Raw genomic sequence first — 25,063 nt, 5'->3', positions numbered from 1 at the left:
TCCTGGGTTCGAGCCTCGTGCTCGGCGCATAGTTGAGTCCTTGGAAAAGGCTCTTTACTCACATTCTCTCACCGTACTCAGGTGTAAAATGAGTACCTGGTCGTTAACAGCGTTGTCTTTGTCCGAAAAAATGTAAAGCGCTTTGAGCACATTAAGCGAATATTGCGCTTTATAAAGCTCATTTTTTTTTATGTCAGACGAAATGCTGCCTTAAATTTTTCCTAACTTTGCTCCACATTTGTGGAATACTCTGAGCTATAGATACTATGCGCTTGGCTAAGAAGCTCACAACATTGCCATCCAGAAGTATAACGGACCAACACACAAAACTGTGTAACCTTGAATGTTTATAGTCTGGTTAATACCGTTAAGTGAGAATTACTCATAAACGTGGATGGCAAAAAACAATAGCAAAGACCCAAGTGACGTCAACTTCATTCTATCTATAAGAAGATTAGTTCTAGTGACGAATATGATGATTTTAAGAAACTCTTGAAAACGTAGCTATTTTTTCGCCAGATGATATATATTTTTTATATCATCTGGCGTAAAAATATGTTTTTGTTTTGTTTTTAAGGGTTTTACGGCGCTTGCAGCACATTAAGGTCATATCAGCGCCAGTAAAAAGGAAGAAAATGGGATAGTAAAAAGTTCTAGAATTACAATAAAGCATCCAAGAAAAGGGAAGACAAAGGGGAATTGGTTCAAATAAAAAACAGGTGTAGATTCCAAGAGCACACTATCAAAGTACTTAGTTTGAGATCACTAAAAGTCTCATCCAGACACAAGCACAGGTCCCCGCTAAGAGGTATACACTCAAATGTTTTACAAATTATATAATATAAAGAAAGCATAATACAGTGCATAACAGAGAGATGATTTACAATGAAAAAAAATATCATCTCCCAAAACTAACTATACATTCGACTGTTTCCCTCTTAGCCAGGGGATCTGGCCAGGACCAGGACAAAACCAAGTAACCTCGTTCCAAGACAAAGACGGAAAGCATGTTGGAAAACAGATATAAGGGGAAAGAAGACACAGTATGTACCTCCCCCCCCCCCCCCCCCCCCCCCTCCTCACTATGGGAAGTCAGGAACCCCTGGCGTAAAAATAGCTGCGTTTTCAAGAGTTTCTTAAAATCATGACATTTAACAAATGATATTATGATTTTGTTTTGTTTTTAAGGGTTTTACGGCGCTTGCAACACATTAAGTTCATATCAATGCCAGTAAAAAGGAAGAAAATGGGATAATAATAAGTACTAGAATTACAATTAAAGCACCCAAGAAAAAGGAAGACAAAGGAGAATTGGATCAAATCGGGAACAGATGTTGATTCCAAGAGCACACTATCGAAGTACTTAGTTTGAGATCACCTATAAGTCTTATCCAGTCACAAGAACAGGTCCCCACAAAGAGGAATACACTCACATATTTACAAATCATATAAAATATGTAAACAAAACATAATACATTACATAACAGAGAGATGATTTACAAGGAAAAAAATATCATCTCCCAAAACTAACTATACATTTGACTCCAAGACAAAGACAGAAAACTAGTTGGAAAACAGATATAGGGGGATAGAAGACACAGTAAGTACCTCCTTGCCCACAAAAGATGTTACGTTAAGTGGTTAAGTGAGTGTGTGTGTGTGTGTGTGTGTGTGTGTGTGTGTGTGCTAGACTTGTAAAGCTCTGTTGAGCACTTTATCAGTGGATAGTAGTAAAAAAATTTTTTAAAAAATAATTATGCTTTTTGCGCCACGATATCATGATATCATAAGATATCGTCGCCTAGGCATTCCACAAACGAAGGAATATGGATAACTGATCAAACAAGATGTCTGATGTCAACAGGAATCACCCATGTTGTCCAAGTGAGCAAATTGGCGGTTAATAATCTTGCTCAAGGAAAAAAAACGAAAGTGCCTGAAGCGGGGCTCGAACCCGGGTCATCCGGATCACAGTGCAATGCCTTACTTAACCATTCGACCACTTCGCACCCTAGTAAAGCACTATGTAAATAGATAATTATCATTATTATTATTATGATAGTTAACATTTGTGGACATGGATCTCTTCACTGGGCCTGGGGGAGTTTTCCAGGGATAGAAACGTGTTGAGGTCAACGCCAATGTTATTGAGGGAGGTCAAGTGGTCAACCTTGTGGTTTTCATTGGCCGCCTGGCATTCTGGAACACAATGGAAATATCATGTGAATAATAATAATAATAATGATGATGATGATAATGATGATTATAATAATAATAATAATAATAATAATAATAATAATAATAATAATAATAATGATAATAATCATCATCATCATCATAACAACAGCAACATCAACAACACCACCACCACTATTACTACTACCACAAACAACAACCACAACAACAACAAGGACGACGACGACAGCAACCACCATATTAATAATAATAATAATAATAATAATAATATAATAATAATAATAATAATCATAATAATAATGATGACATTGATAATAATAACACATGGTTTTATATAGGACTTTATTTCATTAATAGAAGCTCTAAGGAAAAGAAAATCAAGTAAAACACATATTATTTCAGCTCACTAAAATGTTTAAAAAAAAATATTTTTCCTACTTTTTCAAAAACAAGATATGTCACAATTTGAACTGTTTTTGTTATCGGCTGAAGAAGGGTTTAGAGCCCAACACATTCAGCGTTTTAGTATTTCGTTCTTGTCCTTTGGAAGCTGAGACCTGCCAACCCTTCACATTCCAAAAGTGGAATCAGTCAGGATGTCTAAAAATAGGAATTTCACCTCTTTTACCCCCCCCCCCCCCCCCCCCTCTTTTTTGTTCTTACCATTATCATCACTTTTGTAGATTGGAATTTTAGAGACAATGGCGGAATAGTAGAAAATGGAAGAGTTAAAATAGGAAATATTCCGCCAAAAGTGGAAGAGTTGGCAGGTATGCTGTAATATTATTCATTTTTGTCAAATGAAATCAAACAAAAGACTGCGGCCGTGACGGAAATGACTTACCCAACATTAACTGTACTTCTTGACTAGAGAGCTCCATTTGTTGTTTCACTTTCTCTTCCTGCATGGCTAGGTTGTGCTCCTGTTTGACTTTAGCCAATTTCTGGCCGTAGACCTGTTTCTTCAACTCCATGTCTTGTTCTGTCGTCGAAAAAACAAAGAATGGCTTCGATTGAAAAAAAACAAACTTTCATAGCCATTAGGCCCATAGATTCGCTTTTATAGCATGGAATGGACGATAGTAATTGCTTAATACCTTTTGGACAGGATGCTCGTCTATCGCAAAGTACTTTCCACAAGGTATATATAAGACCCAGCTATTCAATCACTGTTGGGTGGACAGGCTGGTTAGAAGAAAAAAAAAAAGAAAACTAGACGTCACCCGAGATCAATCTCTGTCTCTTTTGAGTGTGACGCGAGTGCTCTAACAACTGAGCTATCCTTGTAAATCATCTTTTTTTTTTTTTTTTAATATTAGTAATTTTGTGTGGTGACTGTTTGATATAATAAAATAATAAATAAATAAATAAAATTCCCTTTAGTCATCCCCATCGGGAAATTTGTCTTTAGGGTCTATTCCAAGGGAAGACTGGAATAACCCAGGCGTCAGCCGCAGAGCAGCGCCGCAAAGAGAGCTAGGTCAAGGTGACTTGCTCAAGGCCACACAACGCAGCGGCGGGTGATTGAACTCGGTACCTTTCGGGCAGGAAGCAAAGACCGTACCACTGAGCCACGCTGCCCCTTGACTATACTTTTATTCATATATTATTATTTCTAAAGTTGCATGGATTTGAATGGAACCCTTGTGTGATTCTCATAGTAGAGAACACAGGCAGAGGTATAATATACAATTCTTACATTCTTGGTTTTTGGAATTCCGGACGCGTTTCCAACCGCTGTACGAGTTTGTGAGTGCGCGATGGGAAAAAAATTTGCATTCCAAAACGCAAGAGTGTAAGAAATCTTTTATTCTACCCCTCGATCAATCCGATTTTGTCATCTTAAAATAAAAGATGTGTTTACAAAGAGCCACTAAATAATATTTCTTTTTAAAGAATCACATTTTTAGTGAAATTCAATGGTTTATAATCTGGCGTCACAAATTATTATTGAAATCATGATATCATTAAACAGTACTATTTAGGGAGAGGGGTGTATTTTATATATATAATTATATATATATATTATATATATATATATAATTTATATAATAAATATAATATATATATTTATATATATATATAATATATATTATATATATATATATATATATATATATATATATATATATAATATATATATATATAATATATATATATAATATAGTATATATATAAGATATATATTATATGGTATATTATATACTCTTTCTTTTCTGTTCTCAACTGTATCTATATCTAGTCCATTTACCTAATTTTACCCTTGAAATTCATATGACCCAATAATTTGTGTTGCTATTTTTTTTAAAAAATAAGCTGCTTTTGTATAGATCAATATCCACTAAGCGTGCTCAAAGCGCTTTACAAGTAGTCCCTGGCCAACAGCAACACTTAACATGTAGGACGGGACATGACGCCTCCGAGGTGATATTAACATTTTTTTCAGACACAACACTGTTAACGGCTGTGTACTCATTTTACACTTGAGCACGGTGAGAGAATGTGAGTAAAGAGCCTTTTCCAAGGACTCAACTATGCGCAGAGCGAGACTCAAGCCCAGAACATACCGATCCAAAATTGAGTGTCATAGCAATAGACCACATAGCCGCACAATAATAAATAAATAAATAAATAAAATTCCCTTTATTCATCCCATAGGGGAAATTTGTCTCAAGGGTCTATTCCAAGGGAAGACTGGAACAACCCAGGCGTCAGCCGCAGAGCAGTGCCGCAAAGTGAGCTAGGGCGAGGTGACTTGCTCAAAGCCACACAACGCAGCGGCGGGTGATCCACAACCTTTCGGGTAGGAAACAAAGTCCGTACCACTGAGCCACGCTGCAATTGTCGTCAAAACAAACACAACATAATTGTTAATTTTCAAGTCTGCCGTCGGGGTGTACCGAGATATCAGAGTTGGATCCTGGATGAGGTCAAGATTTTTATCTGACCCCTTGTCCACCCAACAGTGATTGGGTAGCTGGGTCTGTTAGATCTGGTGGAAAGTATTTTGAAAGAGACTAGCATCCTATCCAAACAGTAGCAAGTAAGTCTATTTCACGCTATAGAAACAGGGATAAAATTCGGCTCTATCTATGGGGCCCAATGGTTCTGAAGTATTACTAGGTGTGGCTATGTGGTCTTGTGGTATGACACTCGCCCTTGGATCAGAAAGTTTAGGGGCTTAAGTCCCTCTCTGAGCAGCAGAAAGTTGAGTCCTTGGAAAAGGTTCTATAATCACCATACTCGGGTGTAAAATAAACATCTGGACATTAACAGAAGAAAAAAAAATATATATAGGCCTTATGTGTCCTATATGTTATATATCATTATTGCTGTTAACTGGGGACCTCGTGTAACACACTTTTATCATAATAATGATAATAATAATAATAATAATAATAATAATAATAATAATAATAATAATAATAAATAATAATAATGATAATAATAATAATAATAATAATAATAATAATAATAATAATAATAATAATAATAATAATAATAAATAATATATAATAATAATAATAATAATAATAATAATAATAATATATATAATAATAATATAATGATAATAATAATAATGATAATAATAATAATAATAATAATAATAATAATAATAATAATAATAATAATAATAATAATAATAATAATAATAATAATAATAATAATAATAATAATAATAATAATAATAATAATAATAATAATAATAATAATAATAATAATATAATACACCGACCATACGGGTTACTTTTACCCCATGCCTATTAATTACATTTTATGGGACAAATTATAGGCGCAGATAGTATCAAAGCTAATGTTTTTAGTCTTTTCCATGTTAACGACAGTTGAATACCACGTTAATGATAGTTGAATAAAACTATCTATGTAGATGCTTATTTTTAATACCATTTTTTTTTCCAATTTTGAAAAGTAGCAAAAATCTCTAGGATTGAGCGACTTAAAAGGCACAGGAAAAAATATCTGTTTTCAGATTCTTTTTAAACATTTTAAATGAAGGGTATGAAAATGTTATACTACTGGATATCGCTCTATTTAAATGCTCAAATACTCACCAATCTGACTGCGTTCCTGCTGCTTGTTAAGTCTATATCTAGTCAACCCTTGCTCCTGGTCTTCAATCTCCCTCTGTAGTCGAAGTCCCGTGCGAGACTCAATCGCGTTGTTTTGCATTTCCTTGGTTGAAACAAAATAAAACAAAACAATTTTTTTTTTTTAAATTGAAGAATCTATGATTGGTTTTATTTATTTATTTATTTACAAAAAAAAAAATAAAAAATGTGGATGAAGCTATAGACTGTAGCCATCGTTAACATATAGCCTGACACAAGAACCCTCTAGGACTGGCAGTTTGACGCCATTTTTTTGGTTTGTGTGGTGTCTAGTGAGTTGTCGTTAGTAAAGCTCAAGGAAACAAGTTATTTCATTGGTTGAACTAGTGAATACAACTCACGATTTGTTTTCTTTTGTGGCAAAAGACTGGCATTTTGACGTCATTTTTTGATCAGTGTCAGGCCATAACTTTACGAAGGCCACGTGTGTAGCTAGATAATCACGCCTCTCAGACAGTCATCATAATGTGAACAATGACAGTGACTGGTAAATATAGCGAACTACACAGGATTTTCCTATTGATGGTAAGTGTCAAAGTAAAATACCCACTATTCTACCACTTGAAATACAGAATCAACAAAGAAAACTATGTGTAAACTTAAACGTTTATTATCTGATTGAGAAAATCATGTCATAACTAGTCACCCATCTGGCGGTATAAAAACAATAACAATGGTTAGAGAGAGGTCGATTTCATTCACGTTGTTTACAAACAACCATGTTTGTCCGAGCATGTGTGAAGGTGTGTCACAAATTCCATGTTTTTGATTGGTCGAAGATCTACTCGTTAATGACAAGCTCATAGGCTTATTTTAGGCAATTGCCAATCTAACACATAGATTATAACACATAGAATTTCTAATGAACAAATCAACACAAGGTAAAATCAATAATTAACCTCAGGAAACTTTGTGGTATGACACTCGCTTTCAGACCAGAAGGTCCTGGGTTCGAGCGTCATCAGTGCATAATTGAGTCCTTGGAAAAGGCTCTTTACTCATATTTTCTCACCATACTCAGGTGTAAAATGAGTACCTGACCATTAAATAGCGTTGTCACTGTTCGAAAAAAATTGTAATATCACCTAACAGGCGTCATGTCATGTCCAATTCTAAAAGATAAATGTTGCTGAAAGCCAGGTAAGCACTTTGGGCATGTTTGGTGGATATTGTGCTAAATAAAAGCTCAAACTTTAATTGTTTTTTCCCACTGGATCAAACAGACCTAGCCATCTATTTACTTTAAGAAAATAGGGAGCAGGCACCAGTGCAAGCTAAAGACCTGAAAAACAAGTGTGTTCACCTATTTACTGCTGTGGGAGCAGGAGGAGGAAGGAGGGAGGGGGTTGGGACGCGCGGTGTCAGGAAAAAAAATCCTGATCTCACCCAGAATCGATCTATGTCCCTTTGATTGTAAAGCGGTTGCTCTACCAACTGAGTAATCGAGACCCGGGGAAAGTGGGTCACACATGACAGAAATTATGTCAGGATGACCCGAAAAACAAAAAAATTGAATTTACAACCAAAAAATAAATAAGAATATATGTGACCCATCGCCTCAAAACGGTATTATGTCGGAACGAACCAAATGCTTAAAAGCCGAATTTAATGTTAAACTAGTCAAAATTATAAATTGTTGACATTAGCACCCTAAAATATGGTATCCATTCTCTTCAATAAAACATACAAACTCAACACAAGTCTGATATTTCTGGCTATAAATTCAATTTTCAAAAACTTAACCATCCCGACTTAATACCGTTTTGAGGCGAAAGGTCACATATAAGTTTCGTATTTCCATTATTACAAGAATGCCATTGATAGGAATGTAACAACCTAAGGGAAAAGGCAGACAAATTAGAAAGAGAAATACAAGAGAAAAAAAAAATCCTAAAAAAAATAAACCTGCTTCGCCAGTTCTTTTTTTTTTCTTGTCCTTCAGAACCATGAACCCCATGGAGCCAGAGTTTCTTTAGAGTGAAATGGAAGATAGCAATTGCTTGCTACCTTTTGGATAGGACGCTAGTCTATCGCAAAGTACTTTCCACTAGATCTAACTAACAGATCCAGCTACCAAATCACTGCTGGGTGGACACAGGAGGATCAGAAAAAATCTTGACCTCACCCGGGATCGATCTCAGTCCCTTTGTGTGCAAAGCGAGTGCTCTACCAACTGAGCTATTGAGACCCCCGATTTCATTTCGTCGGTTAACACGTTTTAATTGTAACTAATTTTTCATCTATACCTGTAGCTGATCGGATGCGTGATAACCTCTGTATACGACCTTTTGAACCTTGAACCCAATCCTTCCCGCTCTTTGCTGTAACTGTGGGTAAGTAGCAAGGTCGCTAAGAGAGCCGGTCTTAGCGATGAACTGAGAATATCTGTCAGGGTGAAGGAAAAGAAAAAAATTCAAATAATTATTAAAGACTACAAAGCAAAGTCATGAATCTTGCAAGTATTGTGAAACTGATTATTCAAAAACCAATTTGTTACAGTAAATGACATAATCAGTCGGATGGTGAAAAGGTTTGAACTGAGATATTGCCGAGTTTAGTTAGAAGGTCAATTTTTATCAAAAATGAGTTCTTGTCATAAATGATTAATTAAATCAACCTTTTTTGTACATCTTCAGGAAATATCAAAGCTTAATTTCTCCTCTAAATATTGTTAACAGCTAGTCAAGTTGAAAAAGTACGAATTTTGAGAAAAACTGCTGGATACCTTTCCCATACATCTGACCATAACTTCATGAAAAATCGCCTGATTTACTTCAAATAAAGATTAAAATGCTCTGGTGAACATATTCTTTCAGAAAATGAAAAAAAAAAAATGTAAATCCAAATTTTTCACCTTCCGACTGATTATGTCGTACGCTGACACATATAATAGACAAAGGCAGTCACCACTTGAAGGGTTTCCATAGTTTCACAGCACCCAATAAAGCTTTCAAACTGGTCACTTTTGGTGGGTTTGTATTGGTTTTTTTTTTTTTTTTTACAAATCCTAAAAAAAAAAAAACTTGAGTAAACTTAGTCTTAGTGCATTTCTTGAGGGGAAAGGGGGGGGGGGTGTAAGTCATAAGAAAAAATAAAAAGAATTTAATTTTTAAAATATTTAATTCAGATAATTTAAAGTTTTTGTTTTGTTTTGTTTTTAAGGTCATATCAGCGCCAGTAAAAAGGAAGAAAATGGGAAAGTAAAAAGATCTAGAATTACAATTGAAGCACCCAAGAAAAAGGAAGACAGGGGAATTGGTTCAAATAGGAAACGGATGTAGATTCCAAAAAGCACACTATCAAAGTACTTAGTTTGAGATCAACTAAAAGTCTCATCCAAACACAAGCACAGGTCTTCCACTAAGAGGAATACACTCAAATGTTTACAAATCATACATACAATGAAAACAAAACATAATACAGTGAATAACAGAGATATCATTTACATGGAAAAAAAATATCATCTCCCAAAACTAACTATACATTTGACTGTTTCCCTCTTAGCCAGGGTATCCGGCCAGGACCAGGACAAAACCAAGTAATCTCATTCCAAGACAAAGACAGAAAGCAAGTTGGAAAACAGATATAGGGGGATAGAAGACACAGTGTGTACCTCCCTGCCCACTATGGGAGGTCAGGAACCCCACCCAGTTAAAGGTTTTTACAAATAAAAATGGCTCATGTGAACATAATACTCCATTTGAGAAGGATTTCCCCAAACTCCTCGGACCATGCAAGAAATAGTTTGTGGAAGCCACGTACAAAGAATAATAATAAGAAAATAATTTGGGACACTTGGAACCGCTCTCGATTGTAATATTGAGTCATTGCAGTTGGTCACTAAATTTATTATGTGACTTTACCAAAGGTGAAAGGTTATTTTGTATACTAAGATGGTAGAAGTTATGGACTATGAAAAAGTAATGAACAGAATTGAATACATTAAAGACTGTCCACGTGGAGTGAGTGGTGACAATCATGCAAATGAAGCCGTTGAAGATCCGAGAGAAGAATTGCCCTACGGAACTGAGCTTCCCAGGAATGAATGGGTAACATTGAACAGAGCACGGGCAAAACTTGGCAGAACAGCTGGTGGAATGATGAAAAGTGGGGACTGACTGAGACTAGCTCGTGTGCATGTGGATGCCCAGAGCAGAAGATGGAGCATATCCTTAGAGAATGCCAGGATGGGCCCAGCTGCCTGACCATGACCTAAGAGTCTGCTCCACAGATGCTGTGGAGTGGATTCGGTGTTGGAGCGACAAGCTATGATCATGAGCGTAAAAAAAACAAATATACAACGAGACAGAACATTTCAGGCTCAGTATAGGGCTTAGTTTGAAATTTCCTTAAAATCTCATCCAGACTTAACAATTAACAATGTGAAATTGAATGCAAGCTTCAAGTTAATATGCGAAAACAGATAAAATGGACATTTCGGTCAACAATGCCACTACCACATTATCTCATTTGTCTAACGAAAGAGTGAAAATAGAAAGGCTTCGTGTGGGAACAAAACAGACAATATTTTATTGTTTATAATAGTTTATTGTCCGTTCGTTAGTATTTTACGATCACCGGCTTCAGGCAGCCCTTACCGTTTTCTACTATCTCATTTGTCTGTAATGTTTCATCTATCCTGTTTTGTTGACAAAGGGGAAACCCGAAAAGTCCCATTTTAATTGTTTTTGTATATTAAATGGAAGCTTACATTCAATTTAACACTGTTATTTGTTTCTTTGAGCTTCGAGCAGCAACAATTACATCATCCAGACTCGAGCACAGGACTCCACCACGGAGAATACACTCAAATGTTTACAAAAGACATTCAAAGCAAAACCTTTGGATTCCATGACAAACCTCCAAAAACCTGGTTATTTCCATAACTCTAAATCGAATCAATCCCAGTAATATCATTTAATAATAATTAGTCTAAAAAAAAAATAACAGCAACCAAAACAAAACGAAAAAAAATAAAAAAATTACTAAAACAAAATGTTTCAGACTCGAAACCCTTTATCAGTATAAAAAAAAAATTAAAAAATAAACAACAATAATAGTTAAAGCTATTTTGTGTTAAATCAAAATAGTCTGTCCGTCTGGATTTAACATGAAATATTAGATTAGTGTTTTAACTGTTTTGGTTATTGGCTGAATACGGTTTTGATCTGGAAACCTTATGGGTTAAAAACTTTGTTGACATTGTTGTAGATTCATTCATTTTTGTACAATACACACTCACGATAATGGCCCCACGAAGGAAATGACATCGGCACACACGGCACTGGGGAATGAAAGAAAAAAAAGAATAAATAAAATGGGAGTGAAAAAATTGAATCAGTTTGGGGCTTGTACTGACAGTGGGACTTGTTTGTTTTGTTTTGTTATTTTTTGTTTGTTTTGTTTTTTGACAAATTTAATAAGCATATACATGTGAATAATATAATGACAAAGTCTTCATAATAAATGATATCATTCAATCACAACACACACAGACATCCTTCGTAGTTTAAAATACAACAGAAAACACAATGTTTTTGTCACGTGCTTCATGAATAACAAGATGGAGGTTAGCACAAAAGCGGACTTTGTTTTGAAAATATTTCCTTTTAAACCCAAAAGGGGGAAAACAACTATATAAATAAAAATGGCAATGTACTAACAATAATAAGCTATAGGTAACAATTATAACTAACATAAAAGAATAGGGTCTTTAAGGGGATATAATTCATGACAAATTAACTACATGACAATATGAAATGATTATCTTCCATTGATCATTCACACAATAATTTTTTTTTAAATAAAAGACAAGCATTATATTTTTGATGCCTTGAAAGGTAACACTCTGTACAAAATTTATATATATATAAATAATAAAAGCGAAAACCATGAAATAATAGTGCTCAACTTTTTGATAAAAGGAGCTATTTATAAACATTTTAAGTATTATTATTATTACTCCTCCAGATCTGTTTCTTGTCACTGGGACAATCTACGGGAATCCCGTATACATATATATATATATATACTTTACTCATTCTCCCCTCTCTATTGACTCTATTCCTCCTATCAATACAGTGTTTTGTTTTTGTTTTCAAGGGTTTTACGGCGCTTGAAACACATTTATATCATATCAGCGCCAGTAAAAAGGCTGAAAATAGGATAGTAAAAACATTCTAGATGTATAATTAAAAGGACTTGAGGAAAAAGTAAGAAAACAGGGGAATTGGTTCCAATAGGGAACAGATGCAGATTCCAAGAGCACTGTCTCTTTTCTCTCTCAAACACATACAAAAAGAAGTAAATCACGAATAAAAAAAATAGAAAATAAAATTTAAAAAATTGAGCTTTACAAGGGGTCCCTGGTCAACGGCAACATTTAACATGTAGGACGGGACATGACGCCTGTTAGACGATATTACAATTTTCCGGACACAGACAACGCTGTTAACGGCCAGGTACTCATTTTACACCTGAGTATGGTGAGAGAATGTGAGTAAAGAGCCTTCTCCAAGGACTCAACTATGCGCCGAGCGAGGCTCGAACCCAGGACTTTCCGATCCGAAAGCGAGTGTCATACCACTAGACCACATAGCCGAAGAGACCCGACCAGAAGCCCCCCCCCCAATTATCTATACAAGAATAATAGTAAATTTAATTATCTTTTTTGTTTGTTTGTTGCTTTAGGTCTCTTCCAACACAATTGAGGTTATATGAGAGACCGCTGAAACAAAAAAACAAGCAATCTAACAAAAATAGTACAAATGTAAATCAAAATCATAACCTAAAGATATCATAAACTAAATTATAAATAACCAAGAACAAACAGGCAGAAGATTTACAGAAAAAAAAAAATCCCCTGTCAAAAATACAATCACAAACCAAAGAAGCAGGATAGGCTAGTAAAGAGAAGAAGAAACGACATCACTATCGGATCGTACACCCATGCGAACATCATAGGTATATGATTCAAGGGTGATGCTCCCATCCAACCACCCGCTTCATTATCTTTCAATAACTTACTTGATTAAATCAGCAATGGGATCATGAGTGGTGTCCAACTGGAAATAGAAAATAATTTAAAAGAAAAACGTGTTTAACGAACAAGTTCTGAAACAAAAGGCTTTGATTCTGTCCTGCAAAGGGAGTGAATAGAAAAGTTTAACGCGGGCAGGGAGCAGGTCAATCGAATGAGCAAATTCCAGGGACCTGCATTCACACTGCTCTGGGTTTGTCAAAAACTGATGCTATTACTCAGACCTGCCAACTTGAAATGGTAAAAATTCGTAGCTTTCGGGGAAAATAACATAGTAGACATTATAACTACTATTAAAAATGACCAACTTGTGTTTTATATACATTAAATTAATGCTTTAAAATACTTTATATACTAGATCTGCTAACAAAACTTCGTTTTAAAGTTTATTGAATTAAAGATCTTTATATAATTGTCAATTAGAACAAAAAATTCGTATTTCTATGATATTTACGTAGTAGTAAGCAGGGCTAATTACTGCATACCTGCCTACTTGAAAATATCAAAACCAGTAACCAACACAAATTAATAATAAAAATAATAATATATCTTTATTGTCCCCAAAAAAGTGGCAATTTGTCATTTGGTTACACATTTATAACAATACAATATTGACATAGACACACTCACACAAGATACACACTAGTAACATAGTAGTTATCGTAAAAAAAAAAAAAAAGAAAAGAAAACTGGCATCAACAACATCATCATCATCATCACAACAACCTTCCTAATATTTTCGTTACAATCCTTCACTTCCAGCATTCCCCTATAACACCATTCACCATCTTCATCATACTCCATATTATATTATTATTATTCCTGTAACAAGCTATGAGAGGGAAAGCCTGTGACTACTTTTATATTATGGCAAAATGTGACCCATCGTCTCTAACTGGTATTAATTCATCAGAAATAAATGGTAAAGTTTCAGTAACACAAAACCAAACCAAACAAAAAATGCTACATATACATCTTAAGCAGTGCTGATGGTGACAAAAAGGGAAAAAGAAGGAAAATTATGAATGGTTTTCTCTACACCACATGTTTACTTCACCAACCCCCACTTTTAGAGCCATTGAGACGATAAACTACTCTAGCTATCTACTGGATAGTGGGGAAGCTGCACCAATTTGTTTCACCACACATCAAATCTCTCAATGCCAGAAAATTTGATTGAGGAAAATGTCATTTTTTAAAGGAGGAAATTCCTCATCTGACACAAAAATCGCGGATTTCCGAGGAAAACCATCTTCAGAAAGTTTTTTTTTTGTTTTCCCTTTTAGCATTTGTTGTGGTGTAGCTTTGTTCGTGCGCTTCACTTTGTTATTATTTTCAACGCTTTGTTATGCTATGTCTGCTTTATCTGTTTTCGTACCTGTTTGCTTTTCTGCTTGTGTTGCAGATCATCATGCTTCTCGTTGTACCTTTTGAATGTTGAATAAAGCCTAGACTTAGGTTTAAACTAAAGATAGACTCTTCTACACTCATTTCAATTTAAATAATAACAAAGCGAAGCGCATGAATAAAGCTACACCACCCACAACAGCATTGAGGTAACTTAATTTAAGAAACAAAAAAATTATTTTCTGTAACAGTGCGACAAAATTACTGCCGAATCAAAATCCGTAATACTTCTTCCATTTGCGTAAGTCTGTAATCGTCATCAAATTTCCGTAAAAATTACCGATGATCAGTAATAGTAGGCAGGTACGTTACTGTATATTATACTTGCTATAATAGTATGGCAGGGGGGTCCCGATAGCTCAATTGGTAGAGCACTCACTTCACACACAAAGGGAGGGAGATCAATCACAGATGAAGTCGATATTTTTTTTCTGATTCCCCCAACCCCAATCCCTCTGTCCTTCCAGCAATGATTGGATAGCTGGGTCTGATAGATAGTATAGGGAGGAAAAAAACTTTGCTTTAGACTAGAGTCCAATCCCAAGGGTAGCAAGCAATTTCACGCTATCGAAATCAGGATAAACACCAGCTTATTGAGCCTAATGACTCTGAAAGACTACTTTTATATTATGGCAAAATGTGACCCATCATATCTAACTGGTATTAGGTAGGGGTGAACACGAAGTTACTCTTAATTATAATCTAAATCACTCTTGATGGCGACAAAAATGAAAGTAAAAGTAGAAATTCTTCAGAGCCATTAGACACCCTTGAACACAGAGTTCATCCAGATTTCCATAGTGTGAAAAGAGCAATATAGCAATTGCTTTCTATCCTTTGGACAGGACGCTAGTCTATCACAAAGTACATTCCGTCAGATCTAACAGATCCAGCTACCCATTCACTGCTGGGCAGACAGGGGTAATCAGAAAAAAAATAATAATTTCAATTGCACCCGGGATCGATCTCTGTCCCTTTGAGTGTTACACGAGTGCTCTACCAACCGAGCTATAGGAACTTCCAATCATGCATGAATAGGACCAAAACACCCACCATTTTGAGAATGTCCACCATTTCGTAGAATAGCATCAGTTTCACTGTTATCATTGAGTCGTCACTCGTTCGAACCTCTCGGACCTGTGAATATTTCAAAAAATTAAAAAACCGTTGAGGTTTGATACAGTGCAATATCGACAAAACATACTCAAAGTGCTTTACAAGAGGTCCCTAGCCAATAGCAACACTTAACATGTAGGAAAAGACATGATGCCTATACGGCGAAATAACAATATATTTTTTTTCCGATAGATACAACCAACGCTGTTAGAGGCCAGGTACTCATTTTATATCCGAGTATGGTGAGTAAAGATGAGTTAAGAGTCTTTTACAAGGACTCAACAGGACTTGAACCCCGGTTATCCTGGTCCAAACATGGGTGTTATACCACTCGACCAAATGCCACACAATATGAAAACAATATATATTAAGACCCAGGTACACTAATTAGATGGTCTGAGAGACAAATACATTGTTGGTTTGTTTTTTAAATTGTTGTAATGGACAATATTTTGCCTTGAATTGAGAGTATTTCCATTACAACATTGAGGCCAATAATAATAATAATAATAATAATAATAATAATAATAATAATAATAATAATAATGATAATAATAATAATAATGATAATAATAATTAATAATTAATAATAATAATAATAATAATAATAATAATAATAATAATAATAATAATAATAATAATAATAATAATAATAATAATGATGATAATAATAAATAAGTAAATAAATAAATAATAATAATCAAAATAAAGGAGGGGAGGTGGACGCTCTTCAAGTACGGATCATTAAATTATCTATGTTGATCAAATGCCCACCCACTTACATTATAGTAGAAATTACTGGGTATTGTGGGTAACTGTGTAAAGCAGTTAAGTCCTGGCACCATTCTTGTCTTGTTGCCCGGATCAGTCCCGTGCCATTTGAATTCGTGAACCCTGCAGATTGGAGGAGAGTAGAAAACATTGAGTATCGAAAAGTTTTAAGTAACGGAAGTTTAATCAAACATATAAAAAAAAAAAAAGGAAAAAATAGTCGAGAACCGCAATATGTGCAATTTCACGCTATAGAAATCAGAATAAACTGGTACAGGTAGAAGTGAATACGATGCCAAAAGTTACTCTAAATTATAATCTAAATCAGTGCGGATGTTGACAAAAATGAAAGCAATAATATGTTTTTGTTTTGTTTTTAAGGGTTTTACGGCGCTTGCAACACATTAAGGTCATATCAGCACCAGTAAAATGGAAAAAATTGGGATAGTAAAAAGTTCCAAAATTACAATTAAACCCAAGAAAAAGAAAGACAGAGGGGATTTGTTCAAATATAGGGAACAGATGAAGATTCCAAGAGCACACTATCAATGTACTTAGTTTGAGACCACCTAAAAGTCTCATCCTGACACAAGCACAGCTCCCCACTAAGAGGAACACACTCAAATGTAGATATAAAAATAGATATAAATTAATCTAAGATTAAATAAAGTAATCAGTCAATCAATCAACATGTCAATCCTTCATTTGGCTGTACCATATGAAATATTCAACATTTTTATTGCTGATGGAATGAACTTGGATTTGTACTTGTTAGTTTTACATGTAATCAGACAAAATCTTCTCCCAGATGGTAAAAGATTGAATTCATGGTATAAAATAAGTATAAAATATGTGAAAAATTGAAATTGTGCATCGGATAACAGAGAGCAGGACAACCAATAAAGATAGGAGAAGAGGATGTGCCAGAGACAAACCAATTCAAATACTTAGGAACAACTGTACAAGGAAATGGGGTCAATGAGATGGAAATTAAGAAGAGGATAGAGGTTACTGGAGCTATGTGTAACACACGAATTTCCGCAAAGCTAAAAATATATACATCTGTTGTAAGACCAGCAATGTTGTATGGACTAGAGACAGCAGCTTCAACAAAGAAACAAGATAAAGAAGTTGAGGTGGCAGAAATGAGGATGTTGAGATGGTCACTTGGCTGGTCAAGAAAAGATAATGTGAGAAATGAATGAATTCGAATGTTGACTGAAGTGAAGAATATATCAATAAAGATGAGAAAAGATAGATTGAAATGGTTCGGACATATAAAGAGACGAGAGAGGAAGTACGTGGGAAGGAAAGTATTGGGTGTACGATTCTTTCAATTTTCGATAATCTTGTTTTCCGAATTGTGTATTATCGATGTACACCAACGAAGGCACAATGAAATTGAAGGAACTGAGATGCATGGAGATGTGGCACTCATTATAGCAACCCTGCAAAATGCAGGCTAGCTAAAAGAAGAAGAGGAATAATAATAATAATAATAAGAAGAAGAAGAAGAAGAAGAAGAAGAAGAAGAAGAAGAAGAAGAAGAAGAAGAAGAAGAAGAAGAAGAAGAAGAAGAAGAAGAAGAAGAAGAAGAAGATTATTAAACTAAAGATTCCATTCTATTTCCTACTGTTATTTACTTCTTCGAGCTTCAAGCTGCAACATTTGTGCGGCTATGTGGTCTTGTGGTATGACACTAGCTTTCGGATCGGTAGGTCCAGGGTTTGAGCCTCGCACTGTGCATAGTTGAGTCCTTGGAAAAGGCTCTTTACTCATATTCTCTCACTGTACTCGGGTGTAAAATGAGTACCTGGCTGTTAACAGTGACGTCTCTGTCCGAAAAAATATTGTAATATCGCCTAACAAGCGCCTTGTCCCGTCCTACATGTTAAATATTGTTGTTGGCCAGGGACCACTTGTAAAGCACTACTTTGAGCAAGTTTATTGGATATTGCGCTATATAAAAAAAAAGCTCAAAAACATTTACAAATTAAAACAGGAATGCATGAAGAAAACTAAAAGCACCCACCACTCCTCGGATCCAGGCATGAATATGGCCGGTCCCTGAATGATTCTCCTTTGTGACTCTTCGCCCTTCAGTCTCTTGTAGACGACCAGCAGGTGATTGGCATCGATTCGCTGTGCTTCTCTCAGGATGCATTGGTCATACTCTAGAGGGTTGTTGAACACTTTGCAAGGACTGTAAGGATTCAAAACAAAACATAATAATAATAATAACAATAATAATAATAATAATGATAATAATAATAATAATAATAATAATAATAATAATAATAATAATAATAATAATAATTAATAATAATAATAATAATAATAATAATATAATAATAATAATAATAATAATAATTATAAAAATAATAATTATAATAATAATAATAATAATATATAATAATAATAATAAAAATAATAATAATAATAATAATAATAATAATAATAATAATAATAATAATAATAATAATAATAATAATAATAATAATAATAATAATAATAATAACAATAATAATAACAATAATAATGTAATTGAGATACCCACCATCCACTTAAATACATTATGGATAATCATCTATAAATATCTCACCCTGGTTTGTGAATGATTTCGCCCGTCTTATGTTGAATCTCCACGTATTCGTCCCTTTTCGCCGTCACTGCTCTCATAAAACTAAATCTCTCACGAAAGAGGAACACCTGCATTAAAAAAAAAAAAGTTATTAATTTTAACTTACTAATCCGAGCCGGCGACCAGATCAGCTTTGGTCCTTAGATCTTGTGCCATGATGATAATTTACTAATGTATGGAGAGATAAATGAAAACATGAACAAATCCACGTTTTCTCACAAAATGAGAATAATTGTGTATATTAAGTACGGACTTGTAAGACAAAAGAGATACTTTTGTTATGGGAATGAGAGAGAGCAAGATAAAGGGACAGAGAGAGAGAGAAAGAGAGGGAGAGAGAGAGAGAGAGAGAGAAAGAAAGAGAGAGAGAGAGAGAAAGAGAGAGAGAGAGAAAGAGGGAGAGAGAGAGAGAGAGAGAGAGAGAGAAAGAGAGAGAGAAAGAGAGAGAGAGAGAGAGAGAGAGAGAGAGAGAGAGAGAGAGAAAGAGAGAGAGAGAGATGGAAGGGTTATGAGGGAAGACTTGATGAGGCAATGTGGTCTTGTGGTATGATATTCGCCTTCTGACAGATAGCCGATAGGTTCAGGGCTTGAGTCCCACTCCAAAGCGGTGCATACATTTGAGTCCATGGAAAAGGCTCTTTACTCACATATTTTCACCATACTCAGGTGTAAAATGAGTACCTGGCCTTTAGCAGGATGGCTGCACTCAAGTCTGAATAGTCTACCCTTGCTATTCGGACTCAAATTCTAAAAGAAAAGAGTTAAATAACCTCTTCTTTATGTGACCCTTCGTCTCGAAACGGTATTATGTCGGGTTGAATTGGACTCCTAAAAGTGACTTTAGAATTGAATTGATAGTAAATACCAATTTTTGAGCTTTTGCATTGTGAGAAATTGTCTTCATTCTCTAATATAACAAATCGAAACAAACCCTAAGTTTCATGTTTTTGTTAATAAATTCAATTTTTTGCACCCGAGTCATCCCAACATAATACCGTTTAGAGACGGTGGGTCACATATAAGAACAAAAGTCAGTCAAAGTAACTCAACTGTGATCTAATGGAAAAGCTTTTATAACACCATAACACGATGTCCGAATAAAATCAGGGCGAAAAAAAACTAACTATTCTGGTAGTGTTAGACAGGGAACAATCATTATACAGACTAAAGTACGGGTATGAGTTGGGTCACTGAAATTATAGTCAAAACAGGATTTCTTCTAAGGAGGAAAACAGACTAGATCTGAAATCATCTACTTTGACAGGCCCATTTTTGTCAATAATTTTCATCTTTTATCTACAAATACGTGTCATATATCATTTTAAAGCTTGAAATATGAGGATTCAGAATTTAGTTTAGAAACTCTTCATCTATTTTTAATATATCAGTTCCGCCTTTTGCCCACTGTCCGAACTGTGTGTGCACGCATTTGGAGTTTGAGTGCGAATGGCCATGGGAGACTAATCACACTAGATTCCGAAGTGCCACTTAGTAACAGGATTGTCTCTTTCATAAAAACAAATTATCTTGTCGTCGACATGTCTCATTCTACATGTTACGCTGTGATTATCGCCAGACACCTGTCCCCCCACCTCTTTTTTTTATTTTTGTGCGAGTCTATTCTTTTCTCCTTTTTGTTTGGCCTTTTGTTTCGTTTCTGAGCATGAATTTCTTAAAATTATTGTTTGTTTTTTTTTTTAATTATTGTTTGTTTTTTGCTCCTCTATCTGACCATTTGGAGAGAGAGAGAGAGAGAGAGAGAGAGAGAGAGAGAGAGAGAGAGAGAGAGTTTTAAAAAAAAGAGGTGGGGGAGGATGGATGGGACATTTATCCCTTGCAACGTTCTGTAAAAAGAATAAGGAATTTTTTTTTTTTAAAGTGGCGGAACCAGGATTTGAACCCGCAACGTCGATTCTGGTAAAACTTCCATGGCAGGGCAGACGACTAAACCATTCAGCCATGACACCCACTTCGAAGTCGACACATATTGTGTAGTAACAACTGATTTAATGTTGGTTAATTTTATGTTTTTATAGATATTTTATTAACTTTCCTTATTTCTATGTGCATTTTGAAACATTCCATATTCTGGAATGTGGATATTTGTTTAAAAGAGCGGAGTTTCAAATATGTGTCTGGGAATAACGAATTTTCATTACGAAGTGGCAATTCGGACCCGAGTCTGAATTGCTTCTCGTGGCAATTCGGACTCTTGCCACAATGAGCCTGTGCAATCACAGGAAGTGTCGGAAGTGGACGATGGGTCGAAAGTGAAGCGTGGTAGGGTGGGGGGAAGGTGCTCGTTCTCAGTCATAGAGAATACAGGACCCTCCTAGTCTGTGTTCTCAGTTGTAAGTTGTCAGTCGGTAGGAGGGCGAGTGAGCGAGCAAGTCACGTTTTAGAATTCCCGAAGATGACTAACCTTCAAAAGCGGTGATCTATTATTCCCCTTTGTCTTACTTTTTCTTGGGTACTTTTTAATTGTAATTCTAGAACTTTTTACTATCCAATTTCTCCCTTTTTACTGGCGCTGATATGACCTAAATGTGTTGCAAGCGACTTAAAAAACAAAAACAATCTAAATATTCGTGGTCTTTGGGAGATTACAATTGTAGTCGCTATTGTTAACGTTAACAATCAATTTGCCCTCGCATAGATAAAAGAGTGTCTTTGTGTTGGAAGATTTATTTGATTTGCCATGAGCATGTTGCAAAAGATACATGCATGACATATCTACATTTATATTTTGCCATTTGCGGCCGCGAAAAAGTGGGGGAAAGGAAAAGAATATGACTTTGGGCTTTGAGCGTTTTATTTAAAAGGCAGTATGGGTCGGGCTTTGACAAAAGGCAGTATCTAATTCTTTTTAAATTAAAAAATGCTGTTTTATTTCTAAATATAAAAATAGAGGCAATTCTTGGCGGCAAACCATGCAATAGAGCCCCGCCACTGGGGTAGGTGCAGAGTACCGTCTAATACTAATATTATTAGATAATACTGGACTAGGTGCCTATTAATAAAATAAGCACTGGTTGAATACGGAGAGAAAATTAATGATCAACTGGTAATGGGATTGGGGAGTAACCAGCGATTTCTCAAGTAGACGATGGGGGTAACCATTAACATCTCCACAACACACAAACGACCGAGGCGCTGGACGCAGGGGAGAACATGGTGATACGAGATCAAAGAGAAAAAGCCGCCGGCTCTTAGGTTGTGGAAATGGTTGTTGGGGGGGGGGGGGTGGAGTGTGTGTGTGTGTGTGTGATTATTCTGTTTTTAATGACTAAGAGATATTCATGAGTGTGTGTGTGTGTGTTTACGAAGACCGAATTGTCACAGGAGGCACTTCACACTCGGGGTCCGAATTGCCATGGGAGGCAATTCAGACTCGGGGTCCGAATTGCCACAGGAAGCAATTCAGACTCGAGTCCGAATTGCCCCGGGAAGCAATTCAGGCTCGAGTCCGAATTGCCACGGGAAGCAATTCAGACTCGGGTCCGAATAGCCTTTTCCTTTTCATTATCCCCAGACAGGTGTCTGGGGATAATGACGGCCTACATGTTAATGTTAAGTGTTGCTGTTGGCTTGTAAAGTGCTTGGATATTGCACTTGATACAGGTAAATGCTCAAACTTAAACAATCCCGACTGTAAAACTAAAACTCAATGAAATCCTGATCTTGGTTTGACTCCAGAGTCAAGAATTGATCAAAATAACTGAAGTCAATTGTCTATTATTAACTCTAGATTCTAGTTGACTCCAGAATTCAGGGTTGACCGTCAACTGAGTAACTCAGGAAATTTGAGTTGATTATTCATATTCTCAGGATCGCGAGCTGATACTCAAGACAACTGAAAAAAATAAATACAAAATGATAAAGAAATGATTGATCATTCTTATTTCAATATCATTATCATATTCTTTTACATTAACTTTGATTAAATTTTAAATGTGATTAATTAATGATAAATGAATTAATTATAATGTGAATCGTGAATAGTGAATGTTTGCCACCAATACCAACCCTTTGAGGTCCTACAACCACTCTTCCTTCTCCCATGTGGTTGAGAATCACAGCTTGTTGTCCTTCTAAAACTGTTTTGAACTTCATGATTTCTTGAGCCTTAACTTATACTTTGATATACTTAGTAGAATGATAGACTGAACTTGAACAATTTCCTGGGGCAATCTAGACGTCTAGAACTTAGACTTAGATATGTAGAATCTTGACAATCTTGACTTGATCCTCGTAAGAGTAAGACAGGATCCAAAACACAAACACTGTGACACTTTAATTCTATCTAGACGTCTAGTCAGCACTGAAATAAGATTGAAATGTGCTGTGTGGTTGAATCGTACAAGGGTGAATTAGTAAGCACAGCAAGTGTAATTTTGGTCTGAGGTTTGGGCTACACATCACGATCTCTGATCACGATTTTGTTGCCGAAATGTTTTGATTGTGATACTATTTTAAGCAACTGACGAATGACGGAAATGCACCTCGTACAAAAAGGTTTTCGTAATCATTGTCAACGCATTCTAAATGGAACTGTGTTTTCAGTCCATCAGTGGACTGAATACACAGCCGTGTTTTCAGTCCACCAGCTCCTTTCTAGGCATAATATTTTCTTTCTTTCTTTCTTTTTTTTTCATTTATTTTTTTTTGTACTCCCTTGGCAAACAAATTCTTAATTTTCAACTTCAACACGTTGACACCATTCCTAGTGACTTGAAAAGTTTGAACGACATTTAACATTTTTTATATTTAATATTTATTTACTTTTACTCACTTTTAATATTATTATTTTGATTTAGAACACAGTGAGAAGTCAAAATTTATTGCCTTGTGCTTTCCTAGTACGTAACAATACGAGTCGGTTGAAAAACGAAACAAAAACAAACAAACAAAATTTTAAAAAAGAAAGAAAAACAAAACAAAAAAAAAATGTTAAGAGAACAACTTTATAGTTATAGGGTCTTGGATATGTTTGGGGGATCATCAGAGAGAGAGGGAGAGAGAGAAAGAGAGAGGGAGAGTGATGTGGGAGATATGAGAGAGAGAGAGAGAGAGAGAGAGAGAGAGAGAGAGAGAGAGGGGGGGGGGGGAGGGCTAGTAGAAAGGAAGAAATGGGATACAGTCAAAAAATTCTTAATTTTCAACTTCAACACGTTGACACCATTCCTGGTGACGTAAGAAGTTTGAACGACATTTAACATTTTTCTTATTTATTTACTTTTACTCACTTTTAATATTATTATTTTAATTTAGAACCCGGCGTCAAAATTTATTGCCTTGTGCATTCCTTGTACGTAACAATATGAGCCAGGAGAAAAACGAACAAAAAAAAAAAGGAAAACAAAAAGTTAACAGAACAACTTTATAGTTATTGGGTCTTGAATATGTCTGAGGGAGCGTCAGAGAGAGAGATAGAGAGAGAGAGAGAGAGAGAGAGATAGAGAGAGAGATTAGAGATAGAGAGAGAGAGAGAGAGATCGGGCTAGTAGAAAGGAAGAAATGGGATACCATTTTTAAAAATTCTGGTTTTACAAGACATGATAGACAATGAACAATAGACTAGCTCTACAAGCCAAAGGACTAGGAATGATTGTGAAAGAAAAAGACGTTGGAAGAAGACAAAGTCAAGACTGCCCGGGGCGGGGGGGGGGAGGAGGGGGGGGGGGCACAGGCAAGCTCGAGTCGTACCTTACTTGGGCAAACAATACCAAAACTCTGATCTCCTTGGAAAAAATCATTGGTTTT

The 25,063-nt window shown here is 35.4% G+C and overlaps 1 protein-coding gene across 1 annotated transcript; it reads right to left on the bottom strand.

Annotated features, from left to right (window-relative positions):
- Positions 1 to 837: 837 nt before the first annotated feature.
- Positions 838 to 23,747, bottom strand: LOC144959475 (uncharacterized). Its single transcript, XM_078892081.1, has 11 exons — positions 23,327 to 23,747; positions 19,262 to 19,368; positions 18,692 to 18,862; positions 16,671 to 16,782; positions 15,826 to 15,909; positions 13,353 to 13,390; positions 11,569 to 11,610; positions 8,573 to 8,711; positions 6,270 to 6,390; positions 3,041 to 3,178; positions 838 to 2,199 (listed from the first exon to the last, which is right to left on the bottom strand). The coding sequence occupies exons 1-11, from the start codon at positions 23,411 to 23,413 to the stop codon at positions 2,063 to 2,065; spliced, it is 1,176 nt and encodes a 391-aa protein (XP_078748207.1). The 5' UTR covers positions 23,414 to 23,747; the 3' UTR covers positions 838 to 2,062.
- Positions 23,748 to 25,063: the final 1,316 nt, after the last annotated feature.

The sequence above is a fragment of the Berghia stephanieae genome, chromosome 14 (assembly GCF_034508935.2).
Source record: "Berghia stephanieae isolate SIO BIC M18660-M18661 chromosome 14, UCSD_Bste_1.3, whole genome shotgun sequence".
Classification (NCBI taxonomy): domain Eukaryota; kingdom Metazoa; phylum Mollusca; class Gastropoda; order Nudibranchia; family Aeolidiidae; genus Berghia; species Berghia stephanieae.
Note: the sequence above shows the minus strand (reverse complement) of the source record. Positions and strands in the feature narration are given on the sequence as shown.

What these genes read in the sequence shown, in the direction of transcription:
- LOC144959475 (XM_078892081.1), bottom strand. Translation starts at nt 23,413, where the DNA reads ATGAAGTTCAAAACAGTTTTAGAAGGACAACAAGCTGTGATTCTCAAC. An exon ending in CCCATTGCTGATTTAATCAA is followed by an intron (nt 11,611 to 13,352) that starts GTAAGTTATTGA and finishes TTCATTCCCCAG; the next exon opens with TGCCGTGTGTGCCGATGTCA. An exon ending in TCCTTCGTGGGGCCATTATC is followed by an intron (nt 8,712 to 11,568) that starts GTGAGTGTGTAT and finishes TCACCCTGACAG; the next exon opens with ATATTCTCAGTTCATCGCTA.